The sequence below is a fragment of the Erithacus rubecula genome (genome assembly GCF_903797595.1).
Source record: "Erithacus rubecula genome assembly, contig: scaffold_592_arrow_ctg1, whole genome shotgun sequence".
In the NCBI taxonomy this organism is placed as follows: Eukaryota; Metazoa; Chordata; class Aves; order Passeriformes; family Muscicapidae; genus Erithacus; species Erithacus rubecula.
The window spans coordinates 10,117-34,408 of NW_027635746.1; the positions used below are offsets into that span (position 1 = coordinate 10,117).

The 24,292-nt window shown below is 60.8% G+C and overlaps 1 protein-coding gene across 2 annotated transcripts; it reads right to left on the reverse strand.

Moving 5' to 3' along the window:
* Positions 1-8,550: 8,550 nt before the first annotated feature.
* Positions 8,551-20,744, reverse strand: TBKBP1 (TBK1 binding protein 1). 2 transcript variants are annotated; one of them, XM_079332888.1, is made up of 10 exons: positions 20,597-20,744; positions 19,122-19,350; positions 18,922-19,044; positions 18,725-18,829; positions 17,622-17,763; positions 17,380-17,540; positions 16,412-16,461; positions 12,377-12,495; positions 10,493-11,235; positions 8,551-9,188 (listed from the first exon to the last, which is right to left on the reverse strand). In XM_079332888.1, exons 2-10 carry the CDS (start codon positions 19,341-19,343, stop codon positions 9,060-9,062), a joined length of 1,794 nt encoding a protein of 597 aa, XP_079189014.1. In that variant the 5' UTR covers positions 19,344-19,350; positions 20,597-20,744; the 3' UTR covers positions 8,551-9,059. The 2 variants fall into 2 exon arrangements, with proteins under 2 accessions (XP_079189014.1, XP_079189013.1); XM_079332887.1 differs by having other exon boundaries at positions 17,380-17,763.
* Positions 20,745-24,292: the final 3,548 nt, after the last annotated feature.

Genomic DNA, 24,292 nt, shown 5'->3' on the forward strand with positions numbered 1-24,292 from the left:
CAGAGGGGACCCCAAATGTGAGAGGGAGGAGCGGGTGGGTGTTTGGGTGTGCAAGGGGGGTCCCCAAATATGACGGGGGGGCCGAGTGGGTGTCTGAGTGCTCCAAGGGGGGGTCCCCAAATGTGAGAGAGGCCTGGGTGAGTGTTTGGGTGTGCAAGAGGGATCCTCAAATGTGAGAGGGGGGCCCGGGTGGGTGTCTGGGTGTGCAAGGAGGGTCTCCCAATGTGAGACAGGGGGCCCGGGTGGGTCCCCAAATGTGAGAGGGGGGCCCGGGTGGGTGTCTGGGTGTACGAGGGGGGTGTCCCAATGTGAGACAGGGGGCCCGGGTGGGTGTCCGGCTGTGCCAGGACGCAGCTGTGCCCGTGTGCGCGCATCAGCCGCCACCGTGCGCGGCTCGGGGTGGCGGGGGGGGGGGGGTCCTGAGGCCGGGGGGAGTCCGTTTCACCCCCCGCCGCCACCCCCGGCCCCTCGCCCCGCTGCTGTACGAGGTGATTTTCTTCATCCTCGGCGAAGAGCCGCGGCTCCCTGGGGAGCGCCGGGGGGCTGCAGCCCCTGTCCGGCCGGCTTAGCGTGACGGGGGCGCGGGGGGCTCCGGGCAGGCGCCCCCGGCCCTTCCTCTTCGTCAGCGGGAGGCGAAGGCCGGGGAGTGATGTGCGCTGCCCGGGCAGCGGGGACGGCGGGCGAGACACGGGCTACAGCTTCTGACAACACGCGGGCCCCGCGGGCACGCGCGTGTGCGGGATCGCGCGTCCCGCTGCCGCAGCCCTGCCCAAAGTGTCTCCAGCTCATCCCCCCCCGGAGGGGGATCGGGGCAGGGGAGGGGTCCCGCGGGGTTTGGGGACATGGGTGATGTGGGGACGTGTGGGGCTGGGGTGGGGGTGAGGGATGAGGATGGTTCTGTGCGGTGGAAGGGATGGAGGTGTGGGTGGTGCTGCCCCACAGGTAGAGGTTCTGCTCCACTGGGATCAATCCTGAAAAACTGGGATCAACCCCGAACAACTGGGATGAATCCTGAAAAACTGGGACCAATCCTGACCCACTTGGACCAATCCCGAACAACTGGGATCAATCCTAAAAGACTGGGGCCAATCCTGACCTATTGGGATGAATCCTGACCAACTGGGATCAATCCTGACCAACTGGGATCAATCCTGTCCCGCTGGGATCAATCCTGATCAACTGGGACCAATCCTGACCCACTGGGATCAACCCTGTCCCGCTGGGATCAACCCTGATCAACTGGGATCAATTCTGAACAACACAGATCAATCCTGTCCCACTGGGATTAATTCTGGGACCAATCTTGTCCCGCCGGGATCAATCCTGAACAACTGGGATCAATCCTGTCCCAATGGGAACGATTCTGAACAACTGGGATCAATCCTGAACCATTAGGATCAATCCCGTCCCGCTGGGATCAATCCTGGGAACAATCCTGACCAACTGGGATCAATCCTGTCCCACTGGGATCAATCCTGTCCCACTGGGACCAACTCTGCCCCTCTGGGATCAACCCTCTCCCATAGGGGACAATCCCACCTGTCAGATCCCATCCTGCCCCGAGGGATCCCACCCTGTCCTGCCCTGCTCCATCCCCCTCTGTGGGGTCTCATTTTGTTTTTTGGGGGGCTGATATCCCCACAGGATCCCTTCCGGCCCCACAGGATCCCATCCCCTCCTGCCCCGCCCCATCCCCCTCTGTGGGATCCCACCCTGTTTTTTGGGGTCCTTTCCTGCCCCACCAGCCCCAATCCCGTCCCGTGCAGTCCCGCAGGATCCGCTGCGGTTCCGAAGGGTCCGATTCTGCCCCGGGGGTGGGGGGCAGCTGGCGGCCGGACAGCGGAGGGGACAGACGGACAGACGGACAGACGGACAGACGGACACCCAGCGCGTGCCAAGAGCCGGGAGTTAAAAATACCCGAGGGGGCCCTGCGGAAGTTGGAGGTGTCTGCAGCGGCTGCTCGGGACCGGGGGGCGGCGGGGGGGGCGACACCGGACTCGGGGGTCTCTGGCACCGCGACCCCACCGAGGTGTCCCGGCTTCCCAACCCCCCCAAAATCACGGGGCAGGAGGAAATCCTCACCCCCCTCCTCACCCCGAGGTGGAGGGGGGGGGTCACCCCGAGCTCACCGTGCGCCCCCCGCCCCCTCCGCGGCCAGGGCGAGGGGACCTCGGGGAAATGCAAAGTGACAAATGACGCCCCGCGCGCGTTAATTGATGTGACGCGGGGATGACACCGCGCTCGCACCCGGGGCCGGAGCGCGGGAAGAGAGAGGAAAGGAGGAGAAAAATAATAATAAAAAAAAATATATCAAAACAACAGAATCCCAATCAAATGGTAAAAATAGGTCACGGCGGAGGAGCCGGTTTCATTTCAGCCGCGGGTTAAATGAAAGGAGCCGCCCGTGGGACACGGGAGAGCTCGGACGGTGGCGGGAGGGGGGGGGACAAAAAGGAGGGAAAGGGACACGCCACCCACACCTTGAGCCTCTGCCAGGGCCGTGGGACCCCAGCCCCAAATCCCACCTGGATGGCACCCGGTTCCTGCCACCAGGCAGGGCCAGAGTGTCCCCAAAACGCCGCTGTGGCAGCCCTGGAGGGCTCGGGGACACCCCCAGTGACCCCGTGGGGGTGGCCCGGTGCTGGGGTGGCCCCGCGGTGGCCGCAGCCGCGGTCCCGGCGGGTCACCGGCAGTTCAGGCTGCCGCTCTCCGTGTCCCCGGGCTCCCGGCGGGTGTGCTGGATTTTGGGGCCAGCCGCGGGTCATGTCCCTGACGGCCACACGTGTCCCCGTGGCCGAGGTGACCCTTGGGGACACCGCCAAGCCTGGCCACCGTCACTGCTGTCCCCCAGAGCCATGCAGGGACTTGGGGACACATCTACTGTCCCTCACCCTGGTGACAACAGGGGGATGCCACGACACGGAGTAATTTGGGGAAGGGGTGGTGTGTTCCTTTCATGTCACCCCCCCTTTTGGATGCTCCATCGGGGTGACCCCGAGTTTAACCCCACTTACGGCTCCGGCAGACGCTGCCCCGGACACAGATGGGTTGTGACAACCGAGAAGTCGCCCCCGGCGGGCTGTGGCGAGGCGCTGGCCGTGGCGAGGGGGGGTCCGCCAGCCCCGTGTCGCGGCGCGTTGGCTCCGTCACCTCCCCGCAGCGCGGCGCGGGACGCGGGCGGCCCGAGGGGCGCGGTGGCACTTGTCTCTCCGCTGCAGCCGTGATGGCGCTGGGCACATGGCAGCCGGGGCTGTGGCTGTGTGTTTGTTTGTGTGCCCCCCACCCCTCCCCGCGCTGTCATTTGAGGCCGCGGCCCCCCCCGTGATGGTTGGGGACAGGATGGATGGAAAGAGCCGAGCACATCACGGGGATCAGGGACACTGCGGGAGGGGACGCGGCGCGTCCTGCCCCAGGCCGGGGTGTCCTGGGTGTGAAGGGCAGGAGGTCCCCGGGCGCTGAGGGTGCCACCAACGCTGTCCCCAAGCGTGGAAACCTTGTCTGTCCAGGAAAAGCCTCTGCCAGAGACCAAGAGCTGCTGGCACGAGTGTGGGACAGAGACAGGGACAGGGACAGGGACACGGACACGGACACGCGGGGCAGGAGAGCCGGGGGGATGGCAGGAGCAGCCCCGCTCGGGGTGTGGGGACCCCAGGGTGAGGCAGGGACTGGATTCAAGCACCTGGGGTGATGTGGGCAGCCTGGCAGCTGGACCACAGCTGGACCACAGCTGGACACGGGCAGAGATACTCTACTCTGCTGGACACAGATGCCCAGGGGTGACATGGGGACCCTGAGGTGATGCTGGCACCAGGATGATGCTGGCACCCCGGACAGAGCCACCAAGAGGTGATGGTGGCACCAGGACCCCCAGATAGATAAAGGTGCGGAGAGGTGACCAGAGGACCCAGGGGTGATGCTGGCACCTGGACCCAGTTAAATGAAGGTGTCCAGGGCTGACCAGAGGACCCTGGGGTGATGCTGGCCCCAGGTACCAGCTGGATGAGGCACCTGGTGTCACCTCAGTGTGACAGTTTGGGCACTTTGGGGCGACCCAGGCACTCCTGGAGCGGGGCTGAAGCGCAGAAAAGGCGAGCTAAGCTCCGAGTTGTCGCCACGGGGGTGGGGTGGGCACAGCCGCGGTGCCACCCGGGGTCCCTCCCAATTCAGGGCAGCCCCTTCATTTCTTATAAACGCCTCTGGCACGGCTGCCCCGTGACACGGCAGCTCTGGGGCTTGCGGTTAAACCCCAGGGCTCCGGTTTTGACTCACACCGGATCCCCGGCACTGAGGGGCCTTTTCGGGGCGCCCACGGCTGGAAAGAAACGCTCACCCCGCCGGGAGAACCGGGCGCTTCCTCTCAGCGCCGTTTCCTATAAACCCCGACGGAGCGGCCACCGCGTCCCCCGAGCCCAGCTGGAGCCCCCCTGGAGCCGTGGGGGGTCCCTGGTTTATTGTGGATCCCTTTGGAAGGATAAAGGAAGAGCCGGGAATGAGATTCCAGCTCGGGGTATCAGAGGATTCCCTGTGCGACATCACGGGGACCGGGACAGTCCCATCCGAGCTCCCAGCGCAGCGACAGGAGCGTCCCCGTGTCCCTCCCCCCTGCAGGACCCGAGCAGTGAGAATAGTTTCGTTTTTCTCCTAAATGATAAAAAAAAACACTGAAAAAGGGGGGAAAAAAACCCCAAAAAACAAACCGAAGAAACAAAAAAACAAAAAACCCCAACCCAACTGAAAGCTGCAAAAAGAAACCTTAAAGGTGCCCAAAATAAGAGGGGGTTTTGCTGGGAAAAAAATAAAAAATAAAATGGAGTTGTCGTCTAGGAAACGGCGAGGTGTGACCCACTGGCATGGGGACATGGGGACACGGGGGACATTGGGGACACGGGGGACACGGAGCCAGGGGTGGGGGGCACAGCTGGGGTGGGAGGGCGCTGCCACCCATGGGTGGCTCTGGATGCCACTGCTGCGACACCCGCGGCGTTAAATGGGGACAATTCCCCCAGGGATGCCCTGGGGACAGCGGGAGGTGACAGACCCCAGTCCCTGTCACCTCAGCCCACCCCTCTGACGGCTGCGACAGGCCTGGCTTGTCCCTTGTCACCTCAGCTGGAGCAGCCAGAGCAACCAAAAGCCACTTTGTCCCCTGTCCCGCACCTTGGGGACAGCGCGGGGGTGACACTGCGGGGGTCGCACACTCTTGGGGACACTCCTGTCACCTCAGGCACAGCGGTGGCTTTGGGGACAGCGCGGGGATGGCACGGCAGGGATGGCGGGGGTCGCACACTCCTGGGGACACTCCTGTCACCCCAGGCACAGCGGTGGCTTTGGAGACAGCGCGGGGGTGGCGGGGCGGGGGTCGCACACTCTTGGGGACACTCCTGTCACCCCAGGCACAGCGGTGGCTCTGGGGACAGCGCGGGGGTGGCGGGGCGGGGGTCGCACACTCTTGGAGACACTCCTGTCACCCCAGGCACAGCGGTGGCTCTGGGGACAGCGCGGGGGTAACACTGCGGGGGTCGCACACTCTTGGGGACACTCCTGTCACCCCAGGCACAGCGGTGGCTCTGGGGACAGAGCGGGGGTGGCACGGTGGGGATCGCACACTCTTGGGGACACTCCTGTCACCCCAGGCACAGCGGTGGCTCTGGGGACAGCGCGGGGGTGACACTGCGGGGGTCGCACACTCTTGGGGACACTCCTGTCACCCCAGGCACAGCGGTGGCTCTGGGGACAGCGCGGGGGTGACACTGCGGGGGTCGCACACTCTTGGGGACACTCCTGTCACCCCAGGCACAGCGGTTGGCAGCTCGGGGACAGGGGTGTCACAGGAAATGGGGACACCTTCCCGCCCCGGACACCCCCAATTCGCCCCGCAATGGGCAGCAGCGGCGTGGGAAAGGGAAACTGAGGCACGGGGGGCTCAAAGTCATCCCCCAGAGGGGACAAAGGGGGTGCGACGGCCACCGAACCCCCGGGACCCCCCGGGACCCCCCAGGCAGCGATTTTGGGGTGCCGGGACCCCCAGATTCACGCGAGGATCGTGGGGACATTGCTGCACCTCCCGCCTGGAGGGACGGTGGCTTTGGGGGTTTTGGGGGGCTCGGGGGGGTCCCCGAGGGCTCGGGAAGGTGCTGAGTCAGCGCCGCCGCCCCCGGGATGAGTAACGGCAGCGGCGTTTGGCATTTATCACGTGATTTCAAAAAAGGGAGAGAAAAAGAGGAAAAAGAGAGAGAAAAAAGAGAGAATGGGGGGGAGGAGGAGGAGGAGGAGGGCACCCCCCGACCGCAGCCAGGCCTTCATCCCAGTCCGAACTGGTTCCTCCCATAAAACCCCGATTTTTGGTCAATTTAAACCCCCCCGAAATGTGACACCGAAAGTCTCAGTCGCCCTAAAAGCTTCGCTTTGCCCTGTTCTTTTTCTTTTCATTTTTTAAAAAAATTATTTTATTTTATTTTATTTCATCCTCGCCCGGATTTCCTCGCTTGGATCAACCTGTGAATCCCCCCCCGAGCTCCTCGCTGGCTTAAGGTGAGGTCGAAATTCTTCTCATCGCTTTTTTTTGGTTTTTTCTTTTTAGTTTTTGGCTTTCCCAGAGGGGAAAATCAAAGTTAAAGCAGCAGGAAAACATAGTTTAAAAAAAAAAATTGAAAAAAAATAATAGGAAAAGAAAGAAAATTTTTAAAAGGAAAAGAAAAAAAGTGGGGAGGTGATAAAGCCGCGGCACCGCGCGTTATCTGCTTCACACCATCGCACCGGGAACCGCCTTCACACCCTGCCGGGGGCCGGGCTGAGCCCCCAGAGCCGGGACGGGACCCCCCCGTCACCCCCGGGGCTCCCCGGCCGGAGAACGGAGCTCACTCAGCCCATGGGTGCGCCCTGCCCAGCGGGGAACGGGTAAAAACCACCCGGAATTTTTAAAAAACGGGGTAAAAAAAACAAAACTCAAAAAAAACCCCAAAAAACAAACCAAAAACAAACAAAAAACCACGGGGTAAAACCCACCCGGATTGAAAAAAAAAAAAAACGGGGGTAAAATCCAGCCGGGATTAAAAAAACACGGGGTAAAATCCAGCCGGGATTAAAAAAAGAAACGGGGTAAAATCCACCAGGGGTAAAAAAAAAAAAGACGGGATAAAAACCCCCAGCCCACAGGAGGAGGGGGCTGCAGGACCCGCAGGAACCAAGGAAGGGTCCCGATGGAGCTGCAGTAAGTGTTTAAATAACTTCAGTTAATGGATTAATTTTAAATATTATATATCTGTTCAACACAACCCCGGAAAAACTAATTTGAATTTGTTTAACTATCCTTGTGCTTATATTGTCACGGGGAGGGTCCTGGCAGTGCTGCAGGACAGAGGGACAGAGCTGTCCCTGTCCCCTCCCCGATCCTTTGGCTTTTTAGTTTTTCTATTTTTTAGAATTTCTGCTGCTTGGTGTGTAACTCTGAAATTCGTGTTAGGTGTTGGTCAGTTCTCTTCACAGCGTGGTGACAAAATAATTATTTTCTAGCTGGAGAATCCAACCCCAAAAATCAGACCCAGGGGTGAGGAAAAGGGGGCGAGCCAGGGGGCTGAGACTACATAACCCGGGGCTGCGGTTGGAAAATTGACTCCAAAATGAACCAAAATTTATAAAAATGTAAAACTGGTGACCAGGATCCATTTTGAATTTGATTTAGGTGTAGCCCCACTCTTGATGAACCTTTTCAATAAATCGGGATTTTATCCTTCCAATAAATCGCGATTTTATCCTTCCAATAAATCCCGATTTTATCCTTCCAATAAATCCCGATTTTACCCCTTGTGCTCTGTCCGGTCTCTGTTCCAGCTCAGCCTTTCCAGGCATCACCCCAGGAAAATCAGGACAAGGTCACCCCACCACCCATCGCCCCCCCGGGACCCCCACGGGGTCTGCCCGTGTCCCTTCTGTCACTTTTGGTTTTGATTGTCCCATTTTGTGTCACTCACCCGCCCTGTAAACCCGAAACGAGCGGAGAGTGGGGACACGGCTGCAGAACACCCCAAAAATCGCTCACCCTCACAGAATCGAGCCCCAAAACTCCTTCCCCACCCCAACCCCATTCCCGGGGGGGGCACCTACAGTGAGACCCCTCCCCCTTTCCTTCCCCAGCGACCCCTTCCCCCCACCCCACGAGGCATTTTGGGCGCTGGAAAGATTTTATTGGAGTCGGTGGCGTCGCAGCGAGGGCGGGTCCCTCCTCCCGGGGGTCCCGGGGGTCCCGGGGGGCGTGGGGGGGGGATGTGCGCTGTGACACGGGGGGGGACATGCAGCACGGAGCGGCTCGGGGAGGGGGGACAGTGCTGTGGACCCCCCCTCTCCCGGCGGCTTTGAGGTAGATCGAAATTGGGGGGACGGGGGTGAGGAGGTGGGGGGGCTCAGGGTGAGCAGGGGGATTTGGGGGGGTTTTGGGGGGTCAAGGGGAGCCCCCAGAGAGCCCAGTGCAATGTTGGGGGATGGGGAGAGGGGGGTTGCTGCTCCTCGGGGTTTGTTTTTCAGCAGCATCGTTGGAGGGGGGAGAATTTTGGGGGTGATTTTAATGTAAAAGAGTGAAAGGTGCTTGAACAAGGCAAAGGGGACCGAGAAGAAGCAGCTGCCCCCTCCCCTCCTCCCAACCCCGACCCCAACTCTGACCCCACAGCCGGGGGAAGGGCGGCCCCTTCCCCTCACCTTCTCCCCGGGCGGGGGGGTGGGGGTCGGATCCGGGACCCGGGACCCCTCGGATCCTCCCTGAGATCAAACAGCGACACTCGAGGGTGCAGAGGGGACACCCAGCCACACAAACGCGTCCCCTCCGGCCACCACCTGGCGATCCTGGAACCCGGAACATCCAAACCTGGCACGGGGAGGGGGCGAACCCACTCCGAGGAGGCTCTGGGGGGGCTCCGGGGGGCTTTGGGGTGAGAAGTGGTGGAGAAGGAGAGGTGCGGGCTCAGTTTTTCCGTAGCTACTGAAGACTTGGAGGTATTTCGGGAGTCGGGCGCTCCCGGTGTGTTTTCCATGCAGCATCCAAAGGTCGGGGGAGGGGGAGCAAGGCTCAGATCTTGCTGTTCTCCAGGTGGGAGTCGATGTGTTTGACCAGGGCATCGTCCGGGTAGCCGATGGGGAAAGCCAGCTGGCACAGCGGGCAGCTCCGCACCTCCGAGTCCACCGTCTCCAGCAGCAGCTGCGCATGGAGGGGCACAGGGAGAGGCTGAGACGGTGCCCACAACTGTCACCCCCTCCCCAAAACACTCTGTGTTGGGTTGATGTGGCCAGAAATGTGGATTCTGAACCAGTTGTTAAAGTAGGTGGGGCAGTGACCCTGATCTCTGTGGGAGATATCTCCTATTAATGGGCCATCTTTAAACCAGCTGGGGAATCATCTTTATCTCTTCCATGATCCACCCTCCCTCCAGGAGATATCGCCTGTTAATGGGCCATTGTTTAAAACTGGGTGTGGCAGTGATCCTTATCTCTGTGGGGATATCTCCTGTTAATGGGTCAGGTGTTTAAAAACCAGCTGGGGCAATTATGTTTATCTTTCCACAGCCCATCCTCCCTCCGGGAGATATCTCCTGTTAATGGGCCATTGTTTAAAACTGGGTGTGGCAGTGATTCTGATCTCTGTGGGAATTATCTCCTGTTAATGGGCCATTGTTTAAAACTGGGTGTGGCAGTGATCTTTATCTCCTGACACACATTATCTGCTAATGGGCCATCTTTAAACCAGCTGGGCAATCATCTTTATCTTCCCACAGCCCATCCTCCCTCCAGGAGATATCTCCTGTTCATGGCCAGTGAGTCCCAGGGCATGGCTGATAAAATTCCATCATCCCACTGGGAGATGCTCCAGCCAGGGGGAGGAGCCAAACATTTCCTACCCAGATAAAAACTGAGATTTGGAACAGCAGAGCACCTTTCCCACTGGATTCCAGAGGAAATCCAGACCCTTCCACATCATCCCTGGAGCTGCAGAGGAAACTGCACCTTCTCCAGGAGCACTGCTCCAGCTGAGCCACATCTGCCCCTGCAGGAGGATGCAGCACCATGGAATGGGACTGTGCCACCACCCTGACTGACTGACTGTGCCAGCTTGGATTCTGACTCTGGCAGGGTTTGGGATTGTTCTTTGTAATACTGTATTTCTATTTTAATTTTCCACGTAAAGAACTGTTATTCCTAATTCCCATATCTTTGCCTGTCATCGGACGACCACGAGGATACATCCCATGTGCTGGTAGCTGTATCCCATCCTCTTTCTCCCTCTCTCCCTTTTACCTCTTTCTCTCTCTCTCTCCTTCTACCACAAAACCAAACCATTTTCACCCAATAAACCGCATTACTACTTTCTCCTGAACAAAACCTGAACCTCTCCCTTTCGTCTTTTCCACCTTGGCGCCAAACGAACCACCACCACTCCCGAAAGGGGTTGAACGGATCTCCCCCCCAAAAAAACCCCTGGGTGAGATTGGGGGGGACCCTCCTTACGTTGATGGAAGGCCAGGACTGGGCGTGCTCCGCTCGGGCGTAGGCGGCCGCCGTTCTCTGCGCGGCGCCGGCGTCGGGCGCGGGGAACCCGGCGCAGAAGGAGGCGCAGCGGATGGCGCCGTGCTCGGGGCTGGGCGGGCTGGGCAGCGCCCACTCCTCCTCATCGGACGATTGCTTCTCGAAGCGGACGTGCTCCTCGAAAGGCTCGTGGGCGCTCAGCGGGGCCCCCGCGCCCCCCAGATAAACCTCGCCGTAGGGTCGGTGCTTGGGGAGCGTGGAGGCTTCGGGCTGCAGCCAGAGCGAGCGGCTCTGCTGGTACAGAGCCACGTTGGTCACCTCCGAGTAGCTGCGGCGGCCCTGGAATCCCGCCTTGATGTGGCGGCTGGAGGGTTTGGCGTAGCCCAGCTCCATCCTCTCGCCGGGCAGGCGGTGCGGCGATGCCGAGGTGGGCGATGGGCAGGGCGGGGGCGGCGGGGCGGGCGAGCGGCGCTGCTGGGCGGGCGACTGGCTCGGGGGTGGCACCGGCGAGCGGCGCTGCTGGGCGGGCGACTGGCAGGGGCCGGGGGCTGGCGAGCGGCGCTGCTGGGCCGGAGATTGGGTGGGGGGTCCCGGCGAGCGGCGCTGGAGGGCGGGGGATTGGCACTGGGGGCGTCCCGGTGGAACGGGAGAGGGGCACTGCGGGGCGGGCGAGCGGCGCTGCTGGGCCGGGGAGTGGCACTGGGACAGCGGCGAGTGGCGCTGGCCTGGCACGGGATAAAAAGGGGGAGAGGAGGGGAAAGGGTTCCGGGTTAGATCGGAGGGTTGGGGAATGGGGGGAGAGTGTGGGGAATGAAATGGGGGGATAATGGGGGGATAATGGGGGGATAACGGGGGGATAATGGGGGGATAACGGGGGGAGAGAAATGGGGGGATAACGGGGGGAGAGAAATGGGGGGATAACGGGGGGAGAGAAATGGGGGGATAATGGGGGGAGAGAAATGGGGGGATAATGGGGGGAGAGAAATGGGGGGATAATGGGGGAGTGAAATGGGGGGATAATGGGGGGAGAGAAATGGGGGGATAATGGGGGAGTGAAATGGGGGGATAATGGGGGGATAACGGGGGGAGAGAAATGGGGGGATAATGGGGGGAATGAAACGGGGGAATAATGTGGGGAGTGAAATGGGGGAATAATGGGGAGAGAGAAATGGGGGGATAATGGGGTAGTGAAATGGGGGGATAATGGGGGGAGTGAAATGGGGGAAATAATGTGAGGAATGAAATGGGGGGAATGAAATGGGGGAATAATGGGGGGAGTGAAATGGGGGAAATAATGTGAGGAATGAAATGGGGGGAATGAAATAAGGGGAATTAAATGGGGGAAATAATGTGAGAAGTAAAATGGGGGCATGAAATGGGAGAATAATGGGGGGAATAATGTGAGGAGTGAAATAGGGGGAATGAAACGGGGGAATTAAATGGGGGAAATAATGTGGGAAATGCAGAATATGTGGGCAAACATGGTAAATGTGGGGAATGTGGGGAACCCCGGAGGGATGGGAGATTCTGGGGGGGGATGCAGCCAGGCATGGATGGTCCCAGGCATGAATATTCCCAGGGATGGATATTTTAGGATGGGACATTCCCAGAGTTGGATACACCCAGGTATGGATATTTTGGGACGGGATATACCCAGGTATGGATATTTTGGGACGGGATATAGCCAGAATTAATACCCCCAGCCAGGGATGCATCCCCTCCATGTGGGACCCTCCCAGAACTGCCCACCCTTGAGGACCGCCACCGGCAGGAGCCCATCCCCACCCACAGAACGAGCTCCCCACCCCCTTTTCCCGGTGTCTGTGCCCCCCATCCCCGCCTGGACCCCCCCAGCGCCCCCCTCACCCCCGTTGAGGCTCTTTTCCTGCAGCAGCGCCCGCAGGATCTGGCTCTGCAGGGAGCTGAGGTTCCGCAGCCGGCACAGCTCCTCCGTCAGCTCCGTGTAAGCCAGCGCCAGGTTCACCCTGCCGAGCACACAGACCCTTCATCCCTTCAGCAATCCCTGCTCAATCCCTCACCAGGGGTTAAATCCCTCACCAGGGGTTAAATCCTTCAGCGGGGATTAAATCCTTCTGCGGGGATTAAATCCTTCAGTAGGGTTTGACCTCCCCGCTGTAATTTTGTATTTTTGTTTCGTTTTGGTTTGTTTTGTTTTTTGTTTTTTTTTTTAAGAAACGCGACTGAAATAGGTTTAGTGCTACAGCCTGGATGGTGTTTTCATCACTCCTCCAGCAATTCCTAAGGAAATAATGTCCCAGGGTTAAAAAAAACCAAACCAAAACAAACATCTCAGGGTGTCTGAATTTCCCTCTCCCCACCCCAGAGGCACCAACAGATCCAGAGACAATTCCCGAAGGGGACACGGTGGTTCTGTGGGTGACACAGCCCCACTGTCCCCTCTAGAACCAACTCAAAACAAACCCAAATTCGCTTTTTAAACACTAAAGGGAAAAGTTGTGTCCGAGGATGGGGCGGGTGCTGCTCCCACCCCGCTCCTGGGGTTTGGAAGTGCTGCCAAAATCATCCAAAATAATCTATTCTGCCCCAAGCTGGGGTCGCTTTTTGAGGTGGGATCCTTGGTGGGAGAAAAGGGAGAAGAGGGAAGAGAGAAGAGAGAGGGAAGGAGAAGGAGAAGGAGAAGGAGAAGGAGAAGGAGAAGGAGAAGGAGAAGGAGAAGGAGAAGGAGAAGGAGAAGGAGAAGGAGAAGGAGAAGGAGAAGGAGAAGGAGAAGGAGAAGGAGAAGGAGAAGGAGAAGGAGAAGGAGAAGGAGAAGGAGAAGGAGAAGGAGAAGGAGAAGGAGAAGGAGAAGGAGAAGGAGAAGGAGAAGGAGAAGGAGAAGGAGAAGGAGAAGGAGAAGGAGAAGGAGGGAGCCTCTGAGCTGTTGTGACACCGCGGTGACAGCGCCGGGCAGGGCCGAGACCCCCGGGGCACAGAGAGAGAGGTGGGAAAAGAAGATGAGAATGAGAAAAGCGAGGGAAGGAAAGAAGGAGGGGAAAGAGTAAAGAATAGAGAGGTGAAAAAAAAAAATAAAAGAGAGAGGTGAAGAAGAAGAGGGAAAGGAGGGAAAGGAAAAGAATGAAAAGGAGGAAAAGGAAGAAAAAGAAAAGAAGGGAAGGGAGGAAAAAGAGGAAAAGAAGGAAAAGAAAGAAAAGAGGGGAAATGAGGAAAAGAAGGAAATGAAGGAAAAGGAGGAAAAGAAGGAAAAGAAATAGAATGAGGAAAAAGAGGAAAAGGAGGAAAGGGAAAAAATGGGAATTACGAAAAGGAGGAAAAGGAAAATATTTATAAGAATTTGGAGCAGGAGAAAAGGAAGAAAAAGGAGGACAATGAAATAAACCACCAAACTAAAAGCAGAATCCCGGGGGGCACACCGAGGATGTCACCTTTGTGTCCCCCAGACCCTTTTTGCTGCAGAGCTGGAGCAGCCCGGGCTGGGGACGTGCCCGACATTGGCACCCGTGGGTGCAAAAGTCACTAAAACCCAAAAAATCCCCCCAAAAACTCAGAGAGGGGAAGTGATGCGACCCCCAAATCCCCACCCTGCTCTTTCCAGGGCTTTCCTCAAGATTTCCTCCTGATTTTTCCCGGGAAGGAGCACAAGAGGGAATAACCGCCAGCCAAAAAAAACCTCAAAAAATCTAAACTTCAGAAAAGAAACCCAAAAAAAAAAAAAAAAGGAAGAAGATCTGGACGCGGGGGGACCCTCGCCCCGCGCACACCGCAGCAGAAAATCACCCGGAGGTGGAAAACGCCGATAAGGCGCTTTTCACACCCAAAAAAAAAAAAAAAAGCAGCGGCGGAGAGAAGCAGGTGACAAAAAAAAAAAAAAAAGCAAAAAAAAGCTGAATCGGCAAAAAACCAAACAAAAACCGCGGAGGGAAAAAGCCGTGCCCGGGGAGGGGGAAGGTGCCTCAGTTTCCCCATCCCAGAGTGGTGAGTTTGGGCTTAAAAATGAAGATTTGGGGGATTGAGGAATGTTAATCGAGATATTTGGGGGTTTAATTTTCGTGGAGGGAGAGGTGGGGGGGGGACAAGGTGGGGGTGGAAATTTTGTGGAAGTAAAGGGGATTTAAGGGAAATAAAGGAGATTTAATGGAAATAAAGGAGATATAATGGAAATAAAGGGGATATAAAGGAAATAAAGGGAATATAATGGAAATAAAGGGGATATAATGGAAATAAAGGGAATATAATGGAAATAAAGGGGATATAATGGAAATAAAAGGGGGTTCAATGTAAATAAAGGAAGTTTAATGGAAATAAAGGAGGTTCAATGGAATTAAAGGGGGTTCAACGGAAATAAAGGAAGTTTAATGGAGATAAAGTGAATTCAATGGAAATAAAGGGAATTAAAGAGGGGAAGGGAGAGACGGGAGCCCCCCAGGGAAGGATCCAGCCCCCCCCGGATCCATCCCCACGCTCTGATCCGCAGCAGGAGGACAGGAGAAGGAACTGGCCCCGCGTGTCACCTTTTCTCTGTCCTCGGCTCGGCTGTCACCTCTGTCCCCGCTGTCACCGCCCGGCGTGGGGACAACGCAGAGTTAAAGCGGGGACAATGTCCCTGCCTCGGTGACACCGTCAGTTTTTGGGGTTTGGGGGGGGGTCCAGGGGCACCTTGGTGTCACCTTTGAGGGTTTTGGGGGGGTCCAGGGACACCTTGGTGTCACCTTTGGGGGTTTGGGGGGGTCCGGGGACACTTTGGTGTCACCTTTGAGGGTTTGGGGGGTCCGGGGACACCTTGGTGTCACCTTTGAGGGTTTTGGGGGGGTCCGGGGACACTTTGGTGTCACCTTTAGGGGTTTGAGGGGGTCCGGGCACACTGTCACCACCTCAGTGCCACATTTGAGAGTTTTTGGGGGGGTCCGGGGACATCGCCCCCCCCACTTTGGGGGTTTAAGGGGTCCGGGGACATCGGTGCCACCTCGGTGCCACCATCAGCCCTTGAGGGTTCAAGGGGTCTGGCCGCGACCCCGTCTCCTCTCAGCTCTCTCGGATTTGGGGTGTTTTGACCCAAATCCCCAAATCTGTGACTCCAAGAGTCCATCCCAGCACCCCACAGTGCCCGGGGGGGCTCGGGAGCCCCCAAAACTCGCGGCTGCCGCAAAGGGGACACCGGGAAGTGACAATGAGGGACGGGGGAGCGGCACCGGCACCCAAAACAGACCGGAGGAAACGCTCCGGGACCGCCCGGGTGGAGCGGGGCGGGGGTGGGTCGGTGCCCGGTGTTTCGGGTGGGTCGGTGCCCGGTCCTTGGGGTGGGTCGGTGCCCGGTGTTTCGGGTGGGTCGGTGCCCGGTGATTGGGATAGTTTGGTTTGGCACTAATTTGGGCCACGGGGGTGGCACGGATTTGGGCCGCACGGTGACCCTCGATGTCCCTCCGTGCCATTCGGTGCTGCTCGGTGCCAATTAAAGACCCTCGGTGCCGCTCGGTGCCGCTCGGTGCCGCTCTCTCGGCAGCCGCGAGCCGTCAGTGCCCTCTGGAGGCAGCGCCGAGCCGGTACCGGGCACCGGGACAGTGCAGGGACACCGGGAACGGGACACCGGGACAATGAAGGGACACCGGGAATGGGGCACCGGGCACTGGGACAATGCAGGGACACCGGGAACGGGACACCGGGACAATGCAGGGACACCGGGAACGGGGCACCGGGACAATGAAGGGACACCGAGAATCGGACACCGGGGTGACATCTGACTCCAGGCACCAGGAGCCAGCCCCCAACCCCCGGGGCTCAGCGGGTGATTTTGGGGTGCAGGATCCCCCCCCTGCAGCGCTTCAATACCGGGAAGCCCCCCCCGGGATCCCGAGGTGCCCCAGAGCCGCTCCCGCGTGTCCCCAGCCCCCCCAGCCCTCGCCCCAGTCCCCTCCCAGCACTTACTGGTCGTCGCCCACCTTCTTCACCCAGGCCATGTCCCGCTCCGACTGCTCCTGGGGACAGGAGACCCCCTCAGCGCCGGGACCCCCACTCTGGGCACGGGGGGTTCTATGGGGTCAGACCCTGCTCCCAGACCCCCTCAGCACCGGGACCCCCACTCCGGGCACGGGGGGGGGTTCTATGGGGTCAGACCCTGCTCCCAGACCCCCTCAACGCCGGGACCCCCACTCCGGGCACGGGGGGTTCTATGGGGTCAGACCCTGCTCCCAGACCCCCTCAACGCCGGGACCCCCACTCTGGGCACGGGGGGTCCTGTGGGGTCAGACCCTGCTCTCAGAGCCCCTCAGCGCCGGGACCCCCACTCTGGGCACGGGGGGTTCTATGGGGTCAGACCCTGCTCCCAGACCCCCTCAGCGCCGGGACCCCCACTCCGGGCACGGGGGGTCTTGTGGGGTCAGACCCTGCCCTGTACCTCTCTCAGACACCCCTCAGCACCCAAATCCCATCCACCGAGAGTGGGGGTGTCCTGTGGAGTCAGACCCTGCCCCATTTCTGCTCCCAGACCCCCTCAACACCCAAACCCCACCCACTGAGGGTAGAGGGGGTCGTATAGGGTCAGACCCTGCCCCGTTCCTTCTCTCAATGGGATCAGACACCCCCCAGCACTCAAATCCCATGCACCGAGAGTGGGGGTGTCCTGTGGGGTCAGATTCTGCCCCATTTCTGCTCCCAGACCCCCTCAACACCCAAACCCCACCCACTGGGAATGAGGACGGGTCTTGTGGGGTCACACGCTACTCCCAGACCCCCTCAGCACCCAAATTCCACCTACTGAGGGTAGAGGGGGTCCTGTGTCATCAGACACCCCTCAGCACCCAAACCCCACCCTGGGCACTGGGGGGAGGTTCTATGGGGTCACACCCTGCTCCCAGCGACCCCCTCATCACCGGGGGTTCTCCCGCGCCCCTCACCTGCTCCCGCGTGTCCCGCAGGTGCTTCAGCTCCTCCTGCAGCCTCTCGCACTCTGCCTTGAGCTGCTCCTCGCGGTGCTGGGCGCGCTGGTTCTCCTGGCGCGCCGCCTCCAGCTCTGCCTCCAGCCCGCGGCTCTGCCAGCCCGCGGCTCGCTCCAGCACTGCGGGCACGGCTCGGCTCAGCCCCCGCCACCGCCCCGGCCTCCCGGGGGGCGCGGAGGGGCGAGGAGGGGGCGGCTCACCGTGGCTCAGCCCGGGGTTGGGGTGCAGGGTGATGAAAGGCACGTCCTGGGTGCTCAGCCCGGCGAAGGCGCCGCTGTCGCGTTGTCGCAGCTGCTGCTCCAAGCTCCGGATGCGGCTCAGGTGAGTCTCCACCAGCGCTCGCTGCGAGGGGAGGGGACGGGGCTGAGGCTGTGCCCCCTCCTCGGGGCTCATCCTGACCCTTCTCAGCACTCACACATGGATTTTTGGGTGGGTTTTTGGATGTGATGATGGAGGGGAACAGGACTGAGGCTGTGGCCCCTCCTTGGGGCTCATCCTGACCCCTGTGTGTGTCCCAGCACTCACACACATATTTTGGGGTGGGTTTTTGGATGTGATGATGGAGGGGAACAGGATTGAGGCTGTGGCCCCTCCTCGGGGCTCATCCTGTCCCCTGTGTGTGTCCCAGCACTCACACACGGATTTTGGGAGGCGGGTTTGGATGTGATGATGGAGGGGACGGGGCTGAGGCTCTGCCCCCTCCTCGGGGCTCATCCTGACCCTTCTCAGCACTCACACACGGATTTTTGGGTGGGTTTTTGGATGTGATAATGGTGGGGAACAGGATTGAGGCTGTGGCCCCTCCTCGGGGCTCATCCTGTCCCCTGTGTGTGTCCCAGCACTCACACACGGATTTTGGGAGGCAGGTTTTGGATGTGATGATGGAGGGGACGGGGCTGAGGCTCTGCCCCCTCCTCGGGGCTCATCCTGACCCCTCTCAGCAGACAGACACAGATTTTGGGGTGGGTTTTTGGATGCGGTGGCAGAGGGGACACGGCTGAGGCTGTGCTCCCCTCCTCGGGGCTCATCCTGACCCCTCCCAGCATTCACACACGGATTTTGGGGTGGGTTTTTGGACGGCAGGAATGACTGGGAAAGGGGAGCCGGGGGTGACCCTGGCACAAGGACAGCGGAGCCGGGATCATCCCTTGGAAAATGGAAAAATCTGAGAATATGGATAAACCTGAGCATCCCTAAAACCCCCAAAACGCCTCTGCCCTGCACCCCTGAGGATGGGGACACCTCGGGCTGTCGTGGAGAAGGGAAGGGACCCCGCTGCCCCCCGCTGGTCCCTGTCACCCACCATCTCCCCCAGCTCGGTCTCCAGATCCGCCTTCTCCACGCAGAGCTTCTCGTATGCCTGGATCATCTCCTCCAGCTGCTCCTCCCGCTCTTTGCTCTTCTGCAGCTGCCGCAGGGATGGAGCAGAGGGGATTTGGGGGTGGGTGCGTGGCTCGGGGACCCCCCAGACTTCCCCCCAGACCCCCTGTCCCCGCTCACCTCGTGCTGGAACTGGTTGAGCTGCTGCTGCAGCGACGCCTTCTCACTCTTGAGCAGCGAATTCTCCTTGGCCTCGTAGAGGGAGAAGATGTGCTCCTCTCCGAACTCGCCGATCAGGGGGTACTGCGGCCGCGGGCAGGCGGTCAGAGGGGTCCCCCCGGCCCCGCTCTCCCCCCCGAGGCTCCCCCTGACCCCCTCACCTTGACCTCGTACATCTTGAGGCGGCGCTTGAGGGTGGAGTTCTCCCTCTCGAGCGCCGTCAGCCGGTTCTTGATGTCGTCGTAGGCGGTGATGAGGGCGAAGTGCGAGGCCGAGCACATCTCCCCCGACAGGTCGGTGTTGGGGCTGTCCAGCCAGTCCTCGTCCGGCCCCAGCGCCTCCTGCGTCAGGATGCTGATGTCGTCCTCGAACATGGAGTCCATGTCCTGCCTGGGGGACAGGGACACACCGGTGACACTGAGATGTGGGGACACTGAGGTGGGATAGGGGTCACAGCAGGAGCTCAGCCTGTCCCAGTGGCAGCAGTGACAATCTCAGAAGCCACCACCCAACGCCACGCTGTCCCCTGGGGTGACAAAGCGACGCTAGCCATGCTCTCACCTCCGCGGAAAAGGGGGGCACAGAAACCCTGACACTCCCTCAGCCTCCATCAGGACGAGGGTGAGAACAGAGACCACCCCCAGGTAGAGCCCCCCCGAGGTGGGGAGGGGACACACGGTGACTTTCCTGGCGTCCCCTCCCGGGAACGAGCACCAGAAATAGCGTCCGGTGCCGCTGCCTCCCGCCCTGCGCCGCACGCGAGCTGCTTCCCGGCCTCCCACGCCTCTCGCAGCCGTGTCCTAAATTCCGGAGCTGCCACTCACTCCCCCCCCACCCCCCCCACACCCCACGGGAGCCACCTGGCCCCCGGTATTGTCCCCAACCCCTCCCGGGGGTCCCCACCCCGCCCATCCCGCTCTGCGAGGGTTCGGGGCGGCCTCCGCTGCCTCGGGTGGTTCCCGGGGTGTTTCCCGGTGGGAAAAGCGCTCCAGGCCAGCGCAGCCCAGTCTGTCCCTCTGTCCCTCTGTCCCCCCGTCCCACCCAGGGACCCCCGCGGGCACCGGGCACGCGCGGCTCGGCAGAGACATCTGGGAGCCACGGCCGCACGAATAATTAATGGCACAGAGCTGGCAGAGGGAGGAGAGATCTGCAGGGTGACGTGGTGGGGGGGGACAGAGGGGACAGAGGGGACAGCACGGTCCCCTCGGGCCGCTGGTGGAGCCTGGGGACAGCCCAGCCCCCCTCCCTCCCCTGGCCGGGGGTCCCGTGGGCAGCTGGGGGCTGTGGCAGCGTCCACAGGGACACGGAGAATAAATGAATAAATCATGGGCTGAGACCCCTCCAGGGGTCCTAAATCCACCGGCGGGGAGGTGACAGAGGGGACAAACCTCTGCTCGGGCAGGGAGGGCACTGCCACCACCCCTGGGGAAACTGAGGCACCCCCAAAGCCAAGACGATCCACCCCAAACTCTGATAACCCCCCAAATTAAGATCCCCGGAGCCCAGGGGGGAATCCCAGGCTCTGCCAGCAGAGGCACCGTGGTGACAGGACCCTCTTTGTCCCCAACACGCAGCTGTGTGTGTGTCCCCAAGCCGGTTCAGAGGTGCCCAAATCGCCGTGCCTCAGTTTCCCCACCTTGCAGCGGGCCCCAGGCGCGGGGCGAAGCGGCGCGGGCTGGGCAGGGCTGCGAGCGGGCACGGGCGTGTCGCAGGCGTGTCACTGGCGTGTCACTGGCGTGTCGCAGGCGTGTCACTGGCGTGTCACTGGCGTGTCACTGGCGTGTCACTGGCGTGTCTCAGGTGTGGACCAGCAGAGGATCGGCTGCTCGCATCGGGTCCCCCCGGCACCGCCGCTCCCTCCGCGCTCCCGGCCCCTCCTCGAGGCCTGAGGGAAAAAAAAAAAAAGGGAAATTTGGGCTCCCCGGGATTGGGACACTGCGGGAGGGCTCGGCCGGCTCAGAGCTCCGGTGGGGATGGGGACAGGGGGTGGGAATGGGGATGGGATGGGGATGAGAATAATGAGGATGGGGATGAGGATGAGGATGAGGATGAGGATGAGGATGAGGATGAGGATGAGGATGGGGATGAGGATGGGGATGAGGATGAGGATGGGGATGAGGATGAGGATGAGGATGGGGATGGGGATGAGGATGAGGATGAGGATGAGGATGGGGATGGGGATGAGGATGAGGATGAGGATGAGGATGGGGATGAGGATGAGGATGGGGATGAGGATGAGGATGAGGATGGGGATGAGGATGAGGATGGGGATGGGGATGAGGATGAGGATGAGGATGAGGATGAGGATGGGGATGGGGATGGGGATGAGGATGAGGATGAGGATGAGGATGAGGATGAGGATGGGGATGAGGATGAGGATGGGGATGAGGATGAGGATGAGGATGAGGAGGATGGGATATTCCAGGCTGTGTGTGCTGTCGGGCCGCTGGCACCCGGCTGGGTTGGAGAAAAGATTCGCCCCCCCCCTCAAAAAAAACCTTTTGTGGGTCGGGAGGATGCACTAGGTAAGACCCGGCCTAGGGCAGCCCCTCTTGCCCCCACGCGGGACAAGCCCCCTCCTCATTGCTGGGACCCTCCCGGGCGCTGTCCCTGTTCTGGGGGGCGCGGGGAGGGGCGGGGGGCACCGCAACGGCCGCGGGAGAGGACAGCGGGCGTGGAACCGGCGGGGAAAGGGGCCGGGCCCGGTGCGCGGGTGAGCGCGGCCGGGGGTCGCATTGGGGTGAGCGGGGGGGGGGTCCGGCCTGCGGCGGCCCCGGAGCCTCCGGAAAACCGTCCCCGAACGGCCCCGGCCCGGCCCGGTGCCCAACACGGGGGTCGCAGGGAGGGGGACGGGGACGGAAACGCAGGAGGGGTCCGGGGCGGAGCCGGGACGGGATGAGGATGAGGATGGAGATGGGAAAGAGGATGAGGATGGAGCCGGGGATGGGGATGAGGATGGAGACAGAGATGAGGATGAGGATGGAGCAGGAGATGGGGATGGAGCAGGAGATGGGGATGGAAGCGGGATGGAACCAGGGGTGGAGATGGGAACGGAGCCGGGGATGGGGATGAAGATGCGAAACCAGCCAGGGATGGAGACGGGAATGAGGATGGGGATGAGGATGGGGATGAAGATGAGGATGAGAATGGAGACAGTGATGGGGATGAGGATGAGGATGAGGATGAGGATGAGGATGAGGATGAGGATGAGGATGAGGATGAGGATGAGGATGAGGATGGGGATGGAGACAGGGATAGGGATGAGGATGAGGATGGAGCCGCGGATGATGCTGAAGGCGGCGGGGGGAGCTGGGGCCGGCGCCGGGGCTGGGGTCGCGCAGAGGCGGCAGAGGACAGGCCCGGTGGGGCGGGGGCAGCCGCTCCGTCCCCCCCCGGCCCCTCCCGCTGTCCCCCGGCCCAGGCCCCGCTCTCACCCGCGCTGCCGCTGCGCTGCGGCGGCGCCCGCCGGGATGCGGCTCCGTCCCCGCCCCGCCGGGTCCCGCTGCCGTTCCCGGTCCCCGCCGCAGCTCCGGCCCCGCCGCCGCCGTTTCTTCCGCTCCGGAGACACCGAGAAAACCACGTGGGCACCGGGCGGCCGCCAGCCCCTCCCCCGCCACGCGCCGGGGCCGCCCCCGGGGCTGTGACCCCCCCCACTCCGGGGCACGGCGCTCCCGGGGATGCTCCGGGGGGGACGCACGGGCTGCACCCCGGATCCTCGCACCCCTCCCGGGACCTGCCCCGACCCCCGGGCCCCTCCCGTGCCCGCAGGACCCTCCCGAGTGCCGGGGGGCTTCTCTCTTCATCCCGGGGGGCTTCTCCCTTCATCCCGGGGGCATCGCGGAGCCGCATCCCCGCGCGATGGGGGCTGGGGTCCCGCCCCCTCAACTCCCCCCCGCCTTTCCCCGAGTATTTTATTCCCTGAATTGCTCCCGGAGCCGCTTCCATTATGGAATTACATCTTTTCCCTCTGCTGCGCTGCGTTATTAATAGCTGCTCTCCTTTCGCCGCGGCTGCCGGGGGCTCCGGGGGACAGACCCCGGGCGGGGAGGGGGCGACACTGCCGGGCTGGAGCCCGCAGACCCCCAGACCCTGGGATGGCAGGGATGGATCCATGGCACAGACAGACCCTGGGATGGCACAAACAGACCCTGGGATGGCACAGAAGGACTCACAGCATGGACAGACCCTGGGATGGCAGGGATGGACCCTGGGGATGGCATGGATGGACCCATGGCATGGGCAGACCCCTGCAGACCCCCAGGGAGGGTCACTGCCATCCAAGGGTCTGCAGAACCTCAGGAAAAACCCTGGGATGGCAGGGATGGATCCATGGCACAGACAGACCCTGGGATGGCACAGACAGATCCCTGCAGACCCCTTGAGGGGGCACTGCCAGCCTGGTGCCCACAGATCCTTAGGAAAAACCCTGGGATGGCACAGATGGATCCTTAGCACTGACAGAGCCTGGGATGGGACGGATCCATGGTATGGACAGACCATGGGATGGCACAGAAGGACTCACAGCATGGACAGACCCACAGATGGACACATCCACGGCTCTGAGTGACCCTGGTGGCACAAAATTCCAGCCAGGGCCTCATCCCATCCCAGCAGAGGGGATGGGAATGGGAAGCAGAGCCCCAGGGATGTGGGATCCCCACATTCCAAACATCCCTGCCAAGGCCTCTGGAGGAGCTGGGGGTTCAAGAGCAGCCCCAGGGATGGGAACTGGGGGGATTCCACAGCAAAGCTGAGCTGGGAACTGTCAGCACAGAGAAAATTCCTGGACCTGAACGTGGCTCGTGTCACGGCAGTGGAAAGGAATCACTGAAAAATGCATTTTGGGATTTTAGGTCCCAGCAGACTCAAATGGAGCAAAGCTTCAATCCACGGGATTCCCAAACCAGTTTCCCTTTCCTTATGCTCCGTTCAGCGCTGGGATGGAGCCTTGGATATCCTGGAGAGTCTGGAGGGGATCCAGGGCAGGGACAGACCCCTGGCATGGGCGGTACCGAGATTCCAGGAGATTCCCATGGCCGCGAGGCCCAGGGAAGGAAAACCTTTGGAATGTCACCTTTGGGTGGGACAGCAGCGGGGAAGGGCAGGCGGGATCCGCAGGGACGGGATCTGCCGCAAACACGGCCCCGGAAAAAAAAAAAAAAAAAAAAAAAAAAAAAAAAAAAATTAAATCCCCAGCGGCTCCTCCGGAGGATTTGCTGCAAAGCGCTTTGAAGTGCAAATGAAGGATTTCCGTCAGGTCGGGAGTGAATTTGGAAGAGAAGGAAAGATCCCGGAGTGCCCGGGATGGATGAACAGCCCGAGGGGCACAGGA

Coding starts and splice junctions, on each gene's coding strand:
- TBKBP1 (XM_079332887.1), bottom strand. CDS start 19,343: ATGGACTCCATGTTCGAGGACGACATCAGCATCCTGACGCAGGAGGCG. Junction 19,045..19,121: donor TCAAGATGTACGAGGTCAAG/GTGAGGGGGTCA, acceptor CCGCGGCCGCAG/TACCCCCTGATCGGCGAGTT. Junction 16,462..17,379: donor TGCGGGACACGCGGGAGCAG/GTGAGGGGCGCG, acceptor TCCTGTCCCCAG/GAGCAGTCGGAGCGGGACAT.